Below are 13,086 nucleotides of genomic sequence, written 5' to 3'. Positions count from 1 at the left end.
CTTGATAATGGTTTCTACCAACTTTCCCGGTATTGAAGTCAGACTGACTGGCCTTTCCCGGGTAATTTCCCGGGTCTCCTCTGGAACCTTTTTTAAAGGTGGGGGTGACATTTGCTACCTTCCAGTCCTCAGGAACGGAGGCAGATTTCAATGAAAGATTACAGATTTTTGTTAGAAGATCCACAAATTCAACTTTGAGTTCTTTCAGAACTCTCGGATGTATGCCATCCGGACCCGGTGACTTATTAGTTTTTAATTTGTCTATCAGTTGTAGGACCTCCTCTTTTGTCACCTCAATCTGACTCAGGTCTTTCAATACCCCTTCCAAAATTAGTGGTTCTGGGGCAGGCAAAAAGTTCTCATCTTCCACAGTGAAGACGGAGGCAAAAAATTCATTTAGCTTCTCAGCCATTTCCCTATCCTCCTTCAGTAATCCTTTTACCCCATGGTCATCCAAGGGCCCCACTGCCTCCCTGGCTGGTTTCCTACTTCTAATATATTTGAAGAAAGTTTTATTGTTGGTCTTTATGTTTTTTGCAATATGCTCCTCATAGTCCCTTTTTGCCTGCCTGATCACAGTCTTGCATTTGATTTGCCACAGCCTATGTTCCCTTTTACTAATCTCACTTGGACTGGTTTTCCACCGCTTAAAGGAGTCCTTCTTACCTTTTACAGCTTCCATTACTTTGTTAGTTAACCACGCAGGCCTTTTCTTATGCCTGTTTGTGCCTTTCCTAACTTGTGGTATGTATTTTATCTGAGCTTCTAGGATTATAGTTTTAAATAGCATCCAAGCTTCCCCAAGGGTTTTGACCATATGTACCTTTCCTTTCAGTTTCCTCCTCACATGCCTCCTCATCTCAGTGTATTTACCCCTTTTAAAGTTAAACGTGGTTGTGGCGGTCTTTTTGGACAACTCCCTATTTATACAAACGGTGAAATCAATAACATTATGGTCACTGCTCCCAAGTGGCGCAATCACTTTTACATCTCTCACCAAGTCTTGGGCATTACTTAGGACCAAATCCAGGATCGCCCCACCCCTGGCAGGTTCTGAGACCATCTGCTCCATAGCACAGTCATTGAGAGCATCAAGAAACTCAATCTCTTTCTCTCGACCAGCAACCTCAGTTAATGCTCCCCATCAGTTTAAGAAAAGCAAAATTAACAGTCACCTCACCAGCAGTTCTGTGCCAGCTGCTTCCCCCAGCAATGCTGAGTAACTTCTATATAAACAACCTACAAAAGACTTATGGAATGTTATGACACTCTTAACAAACCTCAGAGTTGATTTATGAGATGCAGCCAATAACAAAATATAGAAATTTGAAAGGGTGCTTTTAACTTTGATTTTTAGGTACTATTCAAATATATTTCTCTCTCAACAAAAAGTGTGGTCAACAGGTGTTGTTATGTGGTCAGCTATACAAATACAGTAACTATAAAACTGGTACTTTTAGATATTACTACATAGAGTGCATTGTATGTAGCCACTTTGTGATAATCTGTACATTTCTTCATTTGTCCCAGTGCATCTCAGAGAGTAGCTGTGATAATTGGAATCTTAAAATACAAAAAAGAAAAAAAACTAATGATTGAGATAGAGGGTGGGAAAAAGAGGAAGTAAATTGCATGAATCAGATGTTAGTGAAAGGATTCCACTGTGTGCATAATTAGACTGACCTCTAATTTATATGAAGACTAATGCAAAGCCTATGTTCAGTTTAAATACCACCAAAGTGTATTCTGAGGACTTCATGTGACTTAAGTAATGCTTAGGCCTTGTGTCTGACCCTCTGCATTTAGTTCCATTGTAAATTACTTTGGAAGCTGTCATCATGAGATGGGGTTAGCTGATTTTAAAAGATCCTTATGGTTTGCCTTTAAAATTCTGATCACATGTGAACAGAATAAATCTAATGATGTTGAAAGTGACATTATGGTGCCAACAATTCATTCAGCTCATTGAATTTGGGCACCCAACTTTTCCTCTGAGAGTTTGGATATTTTCATAGGTTCCATGTTCTGCTGTATAACACTTTGAGAGTACAATGAACTGCCTTGTTTTATATATTTTCCATTTTTGAAGTGAAGCCCTGTGAAGGTAGCCAGATGTATTACACATGATCTTTAAGAAGTTTGCTGAAGCTTACAGCAGGGGAGTATTACTGCTGAGTTCTTCCCCTTTTTTAAAGTCTTCAAGCCTCTTGGTTCATTGTTTGCTTATTTTGAAGCTTTTACTATTTTTTGTTTTGAGCAGATGGATATGATAATATCAGAGGAATCCTTATGGAGAACCAGTAAATTATAGCTACATGTGAATGTTTCTAGAACTGTAGTAAAACAAAAATTGTTCGAGTAAATTGTCTTCAGATTGTCTTGAAAATGTCTCTTAGGTTTTTTTTCCATTACCAAGTCTGCAAATTTAAATAAGTGTGCAGTACAATACTAGATATGTTTACTCAGATGTAAATCTCATTATTGCCTTTCTACTATCAAATTTACAGCATCTATCACCAACAATGGTTGGTGTCACCCAGCATGTTTTGCCATGTTTTTTACTGCTAGAATTTCACAAATCAAATTGGAAATCAAGGAATGGATTTTACTTTAGTATTTCTCTCTCTTTCTCGCTCTGTACTTCTGTTTCATGCTGCATTCAGACTCTGTCCTGAACCTCAAACCTATCTCTTAGTAGACATGGGCATATCCTTCTAAGGAACTATATGCCCCCTTTGTGTCTGAACTACAATACAGCAGAAAGTTTTATGCTCCGCCACTAACCTAGTCATCCTATCCCCATGAATCCCACTGATGTCCGTGAGACTTACTCCCATGTAAGGTCACTAGGGTTGCCAAGTCCAATTCAAGAAATATCTGGGGACTTTGGGGGTGGAGCCAGGAGACATTGGGGGCGAAGCCAGGAGCAAGGGTGTGACAAGCAGAATTGAACTCCAAGGGAGTTCTGGCCATCACATTTAAAGAGACAGCACACCTTTTTAAATGCCTTCCTTCCATAGGAAATAATGAAAGATAGGGGCACCTTCTTTTGGGGCTCATAGAATTGGACTCCCTGGTCCAATCATTTTGAAACCTGGGGGGTACTTTGAGGAGAGGCACTAGATACTATACTGAAAATTTGGTGCCTCTACCTTAAAAAACAGCTCCCTCAGAGCCCCCGAAATCTCCAGATCAATTCCCCATTATACCCTATGAGAATCGATCTCCACATATGGAATAATGAAGTGATCAGCAGACGTTTTCCTCCCCCCCCCCCCACACACCCCGTTTCTGGTGACTCTGAAGCGAGGGATTGGCCTCTCCACTCACAAGTTGCTGCCAACTTCTTCCAAGTAACACAGACACACCATCCCAAGAGGAAGCTTTTCAATCGGAGACTAAAGCCTCCGGAGGTGGAAAGGCACATGGTCCTGTGGGGGCGGGACTTCCCCCCCGCCGGCAGGCTGACTGGGGGTGGGAAGGAGCCTGGGAAAGCAGAAGAACCCCCGCTGGGACCTGGGGATTGGCAAACCTAAAGGGCACACAGGATGATGCTCTAGTAACTTAACAGCAGGATTATAGGCAGTTATTAGGCAGGTTGAAAATAACCGAGATCACATAATTGAGAGGCTCCTGGCCTACTTGGAAGAATTTATAATCTGATAGACACCAGATAGTTCAGCAATACAAGAATGCACTCTTTGTACTAATTTTAGGAAGAAAAGAAAATAGGCTCCTAATTGAGGTGGGAGGATTTTCAAAGCTATGAGTAGCAAAAAAAAGAAGGCACAAAATAATGTGTGGGAGGAATCCATCTGAAAGCTGTATAAATCTTCATTATTAACTAAAACAGAGTTCATCAGCAAGGGAATAATCTCTTTCTACCAGCTCATCAAGTTTCCCCAATTTCTTGACATTTCTTTGTTGTGCTGACTCTGCTGTATGTTTCTCCCAGTCTCTCCATCACTATCCTGAGTATGTAAAATTCTTCTTCAAACTGTCTTGCTGTCACATTATGTCTAGACGTTTATTTCCTACATTCCAGATTCGTTTCTTTGCAATTTGAAGTCTATCTCCTATCTCCTTATCGTTCTCCTTGCACACCATTTTCTGATTTTCTCTTGCATTTTGTAATGATCAAATGTCAATAAATCAAAAGGCATGGGTCATCCTTCCTCTCCAAGCAAATTATTTGTTATGTGTTAGACAACTATGCAAACTGGGTTTTAATTTCAGAAGTTCAAATTATTATTACTTGGTGATGGTTTTACTACTGAATTTATACATGTGTTGACTGATAATACCTGCTCTTACAGTGCTTACTGTTTTTCTTATGTGCTTTGAATGCTGTTATAAAAGAGAGCAACCAACCGGCATTCATTTTATCCCTCCATGTTCAGTGGGACTTGTATATTGTGCTTAGGAATGTAGTCTTAATTTCATTGATTGCTGTGGAATAGGACATTGCCTGTGTCAATAAAATAGTGTTTTATTAAATATTAATTTTTAAAATCATGGGTCCAGAGAATGTTGTCAATGACCATATATACTTGTTGCATTCATAAATATATCTCCAGATCAAATAGCCCCAAGCCTTCCTTTGCTTCATATTTTATTATATAATGAACACATCATGTTCCAAGTTCTTGAAACCATTTCTGGTAGAAAGAGCTTTTGAACAAGGAAAAATGAAGAAATTATTTCCTTTAAAAAAGAGAACACAAATTTGGTATTTTGAAAGGAAGCATAAAGTGTGAGATAACTAACACATTGACAATGCAATAGATGTAAATACTATAGCCAGTGTGAACTTAAAATTACTAGGCTTCAATTTCCCCCCTCATCTGTTCTTAAAGTACTCACTCTTGCTGATCTGGATTAACAATTAGGCCAAGTAGGCACTGGCCTATGGGCCCCCACACCTTTAGGGGCCTTGGGTTGGCTCCCCCCTGGTTTCCCCCCTCCTTGCAGCTCTCCCAGCCTGCATGAGCAACCAGCAACTCAGCTGCTCTTTGCCAGACACGTCTGGTGCCGCTGCTGCTGGCATTGTCACCAAGTTTGCCTCTCTCTGCCTCTCCCCCACAGCTTTGACAAAGGGCTTTTGAGAAGGTGCTTGCAGGTTGCAGCAGGGGTTGTGGGGTGGGCACTCAAACTGAGATCATTTGCAAGGGGGCCTCCAAAGATTTTGACTGCCTAGGGACCTCCACAGGATATAATCCGGCACTGCACTCTTGTTAATCTCATAGTTGACAACAACAACACATTCATATTCATGAAGCTGATAGATGAAGCAAGATTTTTTAAAATATTCAACGTATGATACCACATGGAGAAAAGGCCATCATCAATGTAATGGTGAACTAATTTGAAATGTATTTTGAACAAAAAAAGTCATGAAGTAACCAGTTGGAGAACGTTTTAATGGAATTAGCTTTATTGTCTGGGACATTGATATAGATGTCTGGCATTCTTCAGCTGTGAAAACACTACAAATTTTTTCTTTTTAAATGTACAGCTTTGATTGTTCCACTTGGCTAAGCTTTAGATTTGTCCTTGTGTTCTTGCAGCTACTGCGTTTTGGATGATGTGATATCACAGTAGCAGTCTAGTTGTGAGGGAATAATGCACTGTAAAATATTGTGCCAAACTATAGGGATTATAAAGCATGCTTCCAGAAGGTAAATAATTATATCCAGATTACAGCTTTTATACACAAATGAGATAGTTGTACAGTACTAGACTTCTTTAAAAAAATCAAATGGTAACCATTCTTTGTACATCAAATTAATATACACCAGCATTATGCAAAATAGTGTGTGGGGGAGAAAGAAAATCTGTTGGCCAGTTGAGGTTTCAGATTAGACTGTGTCATGGTAGGAAGACAGAGCTCTGAAATTCCTCATATAAAACTCATCATCTATTCTGGGCCCAACCATGGAACGGGAACATTCTATTTTTCAGTTAGGATCAAACATACTATCTCTGTCCTTCCCCTGTAGTTCATTTGGTCTGTAAAGATGAGAGTAATAATCTCTTTTTGCCCTGCCAGGATTTCTTTTGTTTGTATGTTTTCAAAGAGGTAAAACATTGCTACATGATTTTTGCCATCTGGTGATTCCAGATGGGGTTATTTCCCCACCTATCATGTTATTGGTATTATATGTTCTCATGCTATTGAAATAAAATAAGCAGGAACCCACAAGGACTTGCAGGAAGCATCTCATTCCCATTCCTCTTCCATCATTTCCCCTTTCCCTTTCCTGAAAGCCCCCATAGCCTCTCCCCTTTTCCTGCTTCATTCTCTTCTAGCATTGCCAGTCATCACATGGGACCTGGAGATCTCCTGGGATCGCAACAAATTTCCCAACTATAGAGATCAGTTCCTCAGTCAGATTTGCCAGCTCCAGGTTGGAAAATTCCTAGAGATTTGGAATGGCACCTTGGGAGAGTGAGGTTTAAGGAGGGAAATGACCTCAGCAAGATATAATGCTAGAGAGTCAACCTTTCATAGTAGACATTTTCTCCAGGGGGATTGATCTTTGTCATCTGGAGGGCAGTTGTAAATCTGGGTGATTTCTAGCTCCCTCCAGAAGGTTTCTGTCACAGGATGGGTGCAGTCGGCAGCAAAATCCAAGTTCAGTCCAGGGTCGAGCCAGGGAATTCTAACCGAAGTTGAGTCAGGTAGTCAAGTTGGGGGGGGGGGGGCGGAGAGCAGGGTTATCTGGAGCCAAGAGTCAGGAAGCTGAGGAGTTCAATCAGGAGACGGAGAGCCAGGGTGGTTGTGAGTTGTCATGGATGTGACTTGTTGCTTCCACAAGGAGCCCAACCCCAAGCAGGGGGCTAAATGGGCCTCTGGCGATGTTCCCATTAGTGCGTACTAAAACTTCTGTCAAAACTCAGGACTCAGCAACCGCCTTCCTCGCACTTTTCTTATGTTCTGAGTAAGATAAAGAGCAAGGACATGGCAGGCCCATTGCGAGGGCAGGAAAGTGAAATTGTAACAGGTAATGAAGAGAGGACGGAACTGCTCAGTTCCTACTTTTCCTCAGTCTTCTCTTCTGAGGGAAACGGTGCTCAACATGGCAAAAACAGAACATATAAGGAGGGTATGAAGTTTCAACCTAGGATCAGCATAGGGGTAGTACATAAACACCTAGTTTCTTTAATTGAAATGAAGTCCTTAGGGCCAGATGAATTGCATCCAAGGGTTCTGAAAGAGCTTGCGGATGTAATTTCTGAGCCTCTGGCTATTATTTTTGAGAGTACTTGGAGAATAGGAGAGGTGCTGGAAGATTGGATGCGGCGAATGTTGTCCCCATCTTCAAGAAGGGGAAAAAAGAGGATCCAGGTAACTATTGACCCGTCATCTTGACGTCTATACCTGGAAAAGTTTTAGAACAAATCATCAAACAGTTGGTCCTGGAACATTTAGAAAGAATGGATGTGATTACTAAGAGCCAGCATGGGTTTCTCAAGAACAAGTCATGTCAGACTAACCTGATCTCTTTTTTTTGAGAAAGTGACTACCTTGCTGGATCAGGGGAATGCTGTAGATATCGTTTATCTTGATTTCAGTAAGGCTTTTGATAAGTTTCCACATACTATTCTTGTTGACAAGTTGGTAAAATGTGGTTTGGATCTTGTTACCGTTAGGTGGATCTGTAACTGGTTGACAGATCGCACCCAAAGAGTGCTTGTGAATGCCTCAAGGATCTGTCCTGGATCCTGTTTTGTTCAACATCTTTATAAATGATTTGGATGAAGGAATAGAGTGAATGTTTATTAAATTTGCCAATGATACTAAATTGGGAGGGGTTGCAAATACAGTAGAAGACAGAAACAGGATACAGGAAGACCTTGACAGACTGAAAAACTGAGCTAAAACCAATACAATGAATTTTAACAGGAATAAATGTCAAGTTCTGCATATAGGTAGGAAAAATCGAATGCATGGTTATAGGATGGGCAGTAGTATGTGTGAAAAGGATCTAGGAGTCAACGGTGTGATGCGGTGGCTAAAAAGGCAACTGCAATTTTGGGCTGTATCCATAGAAGTATAGAGTCTAGATCACGTGAAGTGATTGTGTCGCTTTACTCTGCTCTGGTAAGACCTCACCTGGAGTATTGTGTTCAGTTTTGGGCACCACAATTTAAGAAGGATATAGCCAAGCTGGAATGGGTCCAGAGGGGTGGGGAGGGGTCTGGAAATGGGGAGGGGTCTGGAGACCAAGTCCTATGAGGAAAGGTTGAAGGAGCTGGGGATGTTTAGCCTGGAGAGGAGGCGGCTGAGGGGTGATATGATCACCATTTTCAAGTACTTGAGGGGCTGTCATATAGAGGATGGTGTGGAATTGTTTTCTGTGGCCCCGCAAGGTAGGACCAGAACCAGTGGGTTGAAATTAAATCAAAAGAGCTTCCGGCTCAACATTAGGAAGAACTTTCTGACAGAGAGATTCCTCAATGGAACAAGCTTCCTCGGGAGGTAGTGGTGTTACTGAGAGGCGCTGCCTGATAAAAAAAATAAACAAACGGAGTACCCCAGTGCAAATAAAGAGAGAGGGTCTCCTACTTCTATTAAACAAAATGGAGTCTGACCAAAGACAGGCCAAGAAAACACTAAGTAGAGAGACTAAGTAGAGAGCTTGTCTTGGTTGGTGCCTGAAGTCTGTTTCCCAGCATAGTTTCAACCATTCCCCCCCCCCTCCAATGCCTTCGCCCAAACGGGATGCATAATAACATGGAAATTGCAGGTAAGTATTACTCTCACTCTGATCTTCTGCTACTTGCCAATTGTCCCTTCCTCCAGCCTATCACCTCTACCTTGCTAACTCCAATCAAATGCATAATTTGATTGATCTTACCCTTAAAGATCTTTGATCCCTTTCCAAGTGTCAGCCAAAAACCGGTAACAAATTATTCAATTGCTTTGAGCTTATCAGCCTAGCAAAATGTGCGAAGTTTCCCAACATAGCGATTCAAGATAGCCATCAATGGAACATCAAAGCCATTTGGTAACTAACAACCCCCATCCATCAAACCCCTATATAGTGTGAGTCAAAAACCCACCTTGGGGTGCATTCTGTAGGGCGCCATTTGCAGTCTGTAACCCCCCCCCCCACAACTTTTAGTCTTAAGAAGTTTATAGCTTATAGGTTATGCTAAATAAATTGTTACTCCTGTAATTGGGTCTATAGGGCGTGTTACACTGGTCGTTTGCGTACCTCTGCTTCAACAACCCTTGAATTCCTCTATCGATAATCTCTATTTTCTTAGTCTCTTGATTGCTTGTACATAGATCTGTGTGTGTAAATCCTTTTGCTACATATCCTAAGTAAACATTATAAAAATACAATTGCTTGGACTATTCTTGGCTGAAAATCCGAACTCCGTATCATTGAAAGAAAAGATCTTCACTCCTAATTCACTCTACCAAGTCTCTTAGCTAATTTCCCCATTAAAAATAAGAGACTTAAAAGCATTGTCTGTAACAATAGGCTCTCCTTCCTTGGAGGTTTTTAAACAGAGGCTAGACGGCCATCTAACAGCAATGAAGATCCTGTGAATTTAGGGAAAGGTGTTTGTGTTTTTCCTGCTTTGTGCAGGGGATTGGACTGGATGACCATGGAGGTCCCTTCTAACTCTATGATTCTATGAATACCAGGGTCACTACAGAGGCAAACCACCTCTGAATGTCTCTTGCCTTGAAAATTCTGTAGGTTCATGATAAAAAAAACTTTTAGCCTGTTAAATGTTCAGTTATATATATTTTATTGAAGTTTTGAAAAGGAGGATGGGTAAAGGAATACAGATGTGGGAGGGGAAAGGGTAAAAATAAAATAGAGTGCACATCATTCCCCCCCCCCCGCATCATTAGATTACATAATAGTACTTTTAGTCTTAAGAAGTTTATAGCTTATAGGTTATGCTAAATAAATTGCTAGTGTAAATTCAGTTTTCTCAAAATGAGGAATACATTGGAAAGTGCAACAGACAATATACAAATTCAAGTTCATGAACTGAGCCATTTGTAAAAAGGTTTCCAAATGTTAAATGTTAATAAACGTTTGGATGTGAGTTGAAAATATTGAATATGTGATCGTTGAAACCTGAGGTAATTGTGTTTATTAATTTGATTAAAGTGTGGTGGGCTACAGTGTGCAAAATCAAAGATGGAAAGATGGTAAATAAAAAATAAGGAAGAAACTATGCACATTTTCTGCATGAAAATGCCAATGGTTTAGAAAATATTTTCCCCGCTTTGATTTTTAATGCTCTGGATTTAATTAGGAGACATTCACAACTGTTCCAGAATTATTAAACATGTAAAGAATTCAAACTAAAATATGTTCAAGTGACATGAGATGAAATTTAATTTCCCATTTTAATCATACTACTCTTCGTAAGCTTTTTATTTTTGACAGAATGTGGACTCTGGCTCATTTAGTATGAAAGTAGTCCTCATGTTGATTCCAAAAACTGGATCAGAAAGGTTCAAACAATGTATATATTCCTTTGGAACTCAAAAATCTGCCAAAGGTTCAAACAATGCGTATAACTCAGTGGAACTAAACAATCTGTCAATTTACAAACACTAGTATTTCAGTAGTGATTGTAAATTGGCAGATTTTTGAGTTCAATAGAATTCTTCTTCCTAGTTTTTACTTTTTGTTACATATATTTTAACTGTGCACTAAAAAAGCAATTAAACTGGGTTTTATGGCATTTATCTAAAAAGTAATGAAATCCCAATTTGATTTATTCCCTGAGCAGCATTAAGAGGAGAAATGTCACTTGGACGCCAAGAAGCCTTTGAAATTTTCAAGAGAGATCATGCTGATAGCATAACCATTGAAGACAACAAACAGCTCCTTAAGCAAAGGTAAGCTTTATACTGTGTTGTTAGACTCTAAAAACACACTTAGAGCACAAGTACATAACTTTGGCTGTGATACAGATACCGGTTGATACAGATATAATATTTGAATTTAAACTAATTTCTGTGGAGTATTTCTAAAAGGCAAGAAGTGGATAAGACTGGGTGCAAATATCATTGCATCGACTCAGGATTGCGCAGCTGTGTTATGCAAAGTCTTCCACAAAGATGTTGATGATGTGTGAAGGTAGTGCAGCAGAATCAGCAATCCTGTTTGACACTGCAACAGATCTGTGGGATGACTACATGTAATTCTTAACACAAAAAAATAGCAGGTGTTGATAATCCAAAGAACTGTCAAAGAGAACAGATGGGCATGTAAAGATAGTGCTGTACTATACTTTAAGCATGCAACATACTGATAAGTTCAAGTACTGCTGGAGACTGGGCGTTTTCCCACAGAGCTTACCTCGGAGTGACGTCCCTCTTCACCGCGCAGCGTCTGCGCGGATTTCCCACCAACTGCTCTGCATAACCAGGAAGAGCCGCGGCTTTTGCGTCGCTAACGTAAACTGGTTTTTAGCGGTTTGCATCTGCGACGCAAAAGGTCTGGCACTTTCTGGTTATGCAGAACAGTTGGTGGGAAATCCGCGCAGACACTGTGCGGTGAAGAGGGACATCGCTCCGAGGTAAGCTCTGTGGGAAAACACCCTATGTTGGCATCCATATATTTAAATGAGGGAGAAAAGCCAGTGTGATATAATGATTTGAGCAGGGGTATAGAACTAATTTGTTATGAGGGCCAGATTTGACATAAATGAGACCATGTTGGGCCAGGCCATGTGTGTCATAAAATGTAATGCCAGATAGGGGAGATACAAACTTTATAGAGGACACAAACACAATTAAATATTTTTTAAACTTAAAATATGCTTAAAAGATTAGTACTCTTGCAATATTTTGTATATTTAACAGTTTCTGGTAACTGACACCTCTTGCTCTGAATTATTGTATCAAAATGTGAAGAAAATGCCTGTGCTGTAGCAATCTTGAGAATGCCATTCAGGTGTTCTTCAGGTGGATGTGTGTGCAAGTTGCAAACCTACTTTTGATTTATTGACATTCATTACAGAAGTCTCATGGTCAATGCTTTGAGCCTAAGACCCAGGGGAAAACATGAAATGGCTGGGCATTGCGAGCTTTTGTACGTAAGTTGCTTCATGTGCTGGTCAGCTAATGGAGAAAATAGAGGCTTTGCTCTGTAGCTCCTGTGCAATTGACCAAGCCTGGCAAAGCAAACTGTAATCCAGAAGGAAGCAAGAGAGAGAGAAGGAAGCAGATGACAGTAAGTTACTTGCGGGCCTGATAGGAGCTCTGTGGGGGCCTAATCCGGCCTTTGGGCTGCATGTTTGACACCCCTGGGTTTGAATGTCAGACTAGAACAGGGGTGGCCAAATTTGCTTAATATAAGAGCCACAGAGAGTAAATCTCAGATGTTTGAGAGCCACAAGTCATGATTGTCAGATGTTTAGAGCAGTAAGGCAGGCAAGCAGGCAAGGAAGGAAGGAAGGAAGGAAGGAAGGAAGGAAGGAAGGAAGGAAATAGATGGGGGAGAGGTAGAAATAAAGCAACTTTAACTTCAGATGCATTCTCCAAGCTGCTGGCTGGCTTGGCTTGAAGTGATTTAAAGAGAGAAATGCCTTCTCCAGGTCAGCTGATGGGGTAGTGGGGGTTTCAAGAGCCACACAATATGTGTGAAAGAGCCACATGTGGCTCCTGAGCCGCAGTTTGGCCACCTCTGGACTAGGATCTACGAACCCCTGCTGTGAATCTGTACTCTGCCATGAAGTTTGTTGGATGATCTTGGGGCATTCATTCTCTCTAAGCCTAACCTACCTCTACAGGGTGGTGGTTAGGATAAAAGGAAGGAAGAATCATGTTGTAAGCCACTTTGTGTCCTCATTGGGTAGAGAAGCAAGATATAAATATTTAACCGTTTTTGTCTTAATACTAGATATATTTTATTTTTAAAAATCCCATAAATCGATATATTTCACAAATTGGTTGTCCTTATGTTTGTTCAGCGCCAAAATATTTTTGTTGCCTTCTCAGTTTGGTGTAGTGGTTAAGTGTTCGAATTCTTATCTGGGAGAACTGGATTTGATTCCCCAATCCTTCACATGTACCTGCTGATGTGACCTTGAGTCAGTCAC

General features: G+C 40.6%; 1 protein-coding gene across 1 annotated transcript in view; it reads left to right on the top strand.

Annotated features, from left to right (window-relative positions):
* Positions 1-13,086, top strand: part of KIF6 (kinesin family member 6) — a 410,723-nt gene that overhangs the window by 185,626 nt on the left and 212,011 nt on the right. Inside the window, exon 14 of the mRNA XM_060245036.1 lies at positions 10,771-10,879. Coding sequence (XP_060101019.1) covers positions 10,771-10,879 — 109 coding nt within the window. The remainder of the gene's footprint in view (positions 1-10,770; positions 10,880-13,086) is intronic.

Source organism: Heteronotia binoei, chromosome 1 (genome assembly GCF_032191835.1).
Source record: "Heteronotia binoei isolate CCM8104 ecotype False Entrance Well chromosome 1, APGP_CSIRO_Hbin_v1, whole genome shotgun sequence".
In the NCBI taxonomy this organism is placed as follows: domain Eukaryota; kingdom Metazoa; phylum Chordata; class Lepidosauria; order Squamata; family Gekkonidae; genus Heteronotia; species Heteronotia binoei.
This window is presented reverse-complemented; position numbering and strand designations above follow the sequence as displayed.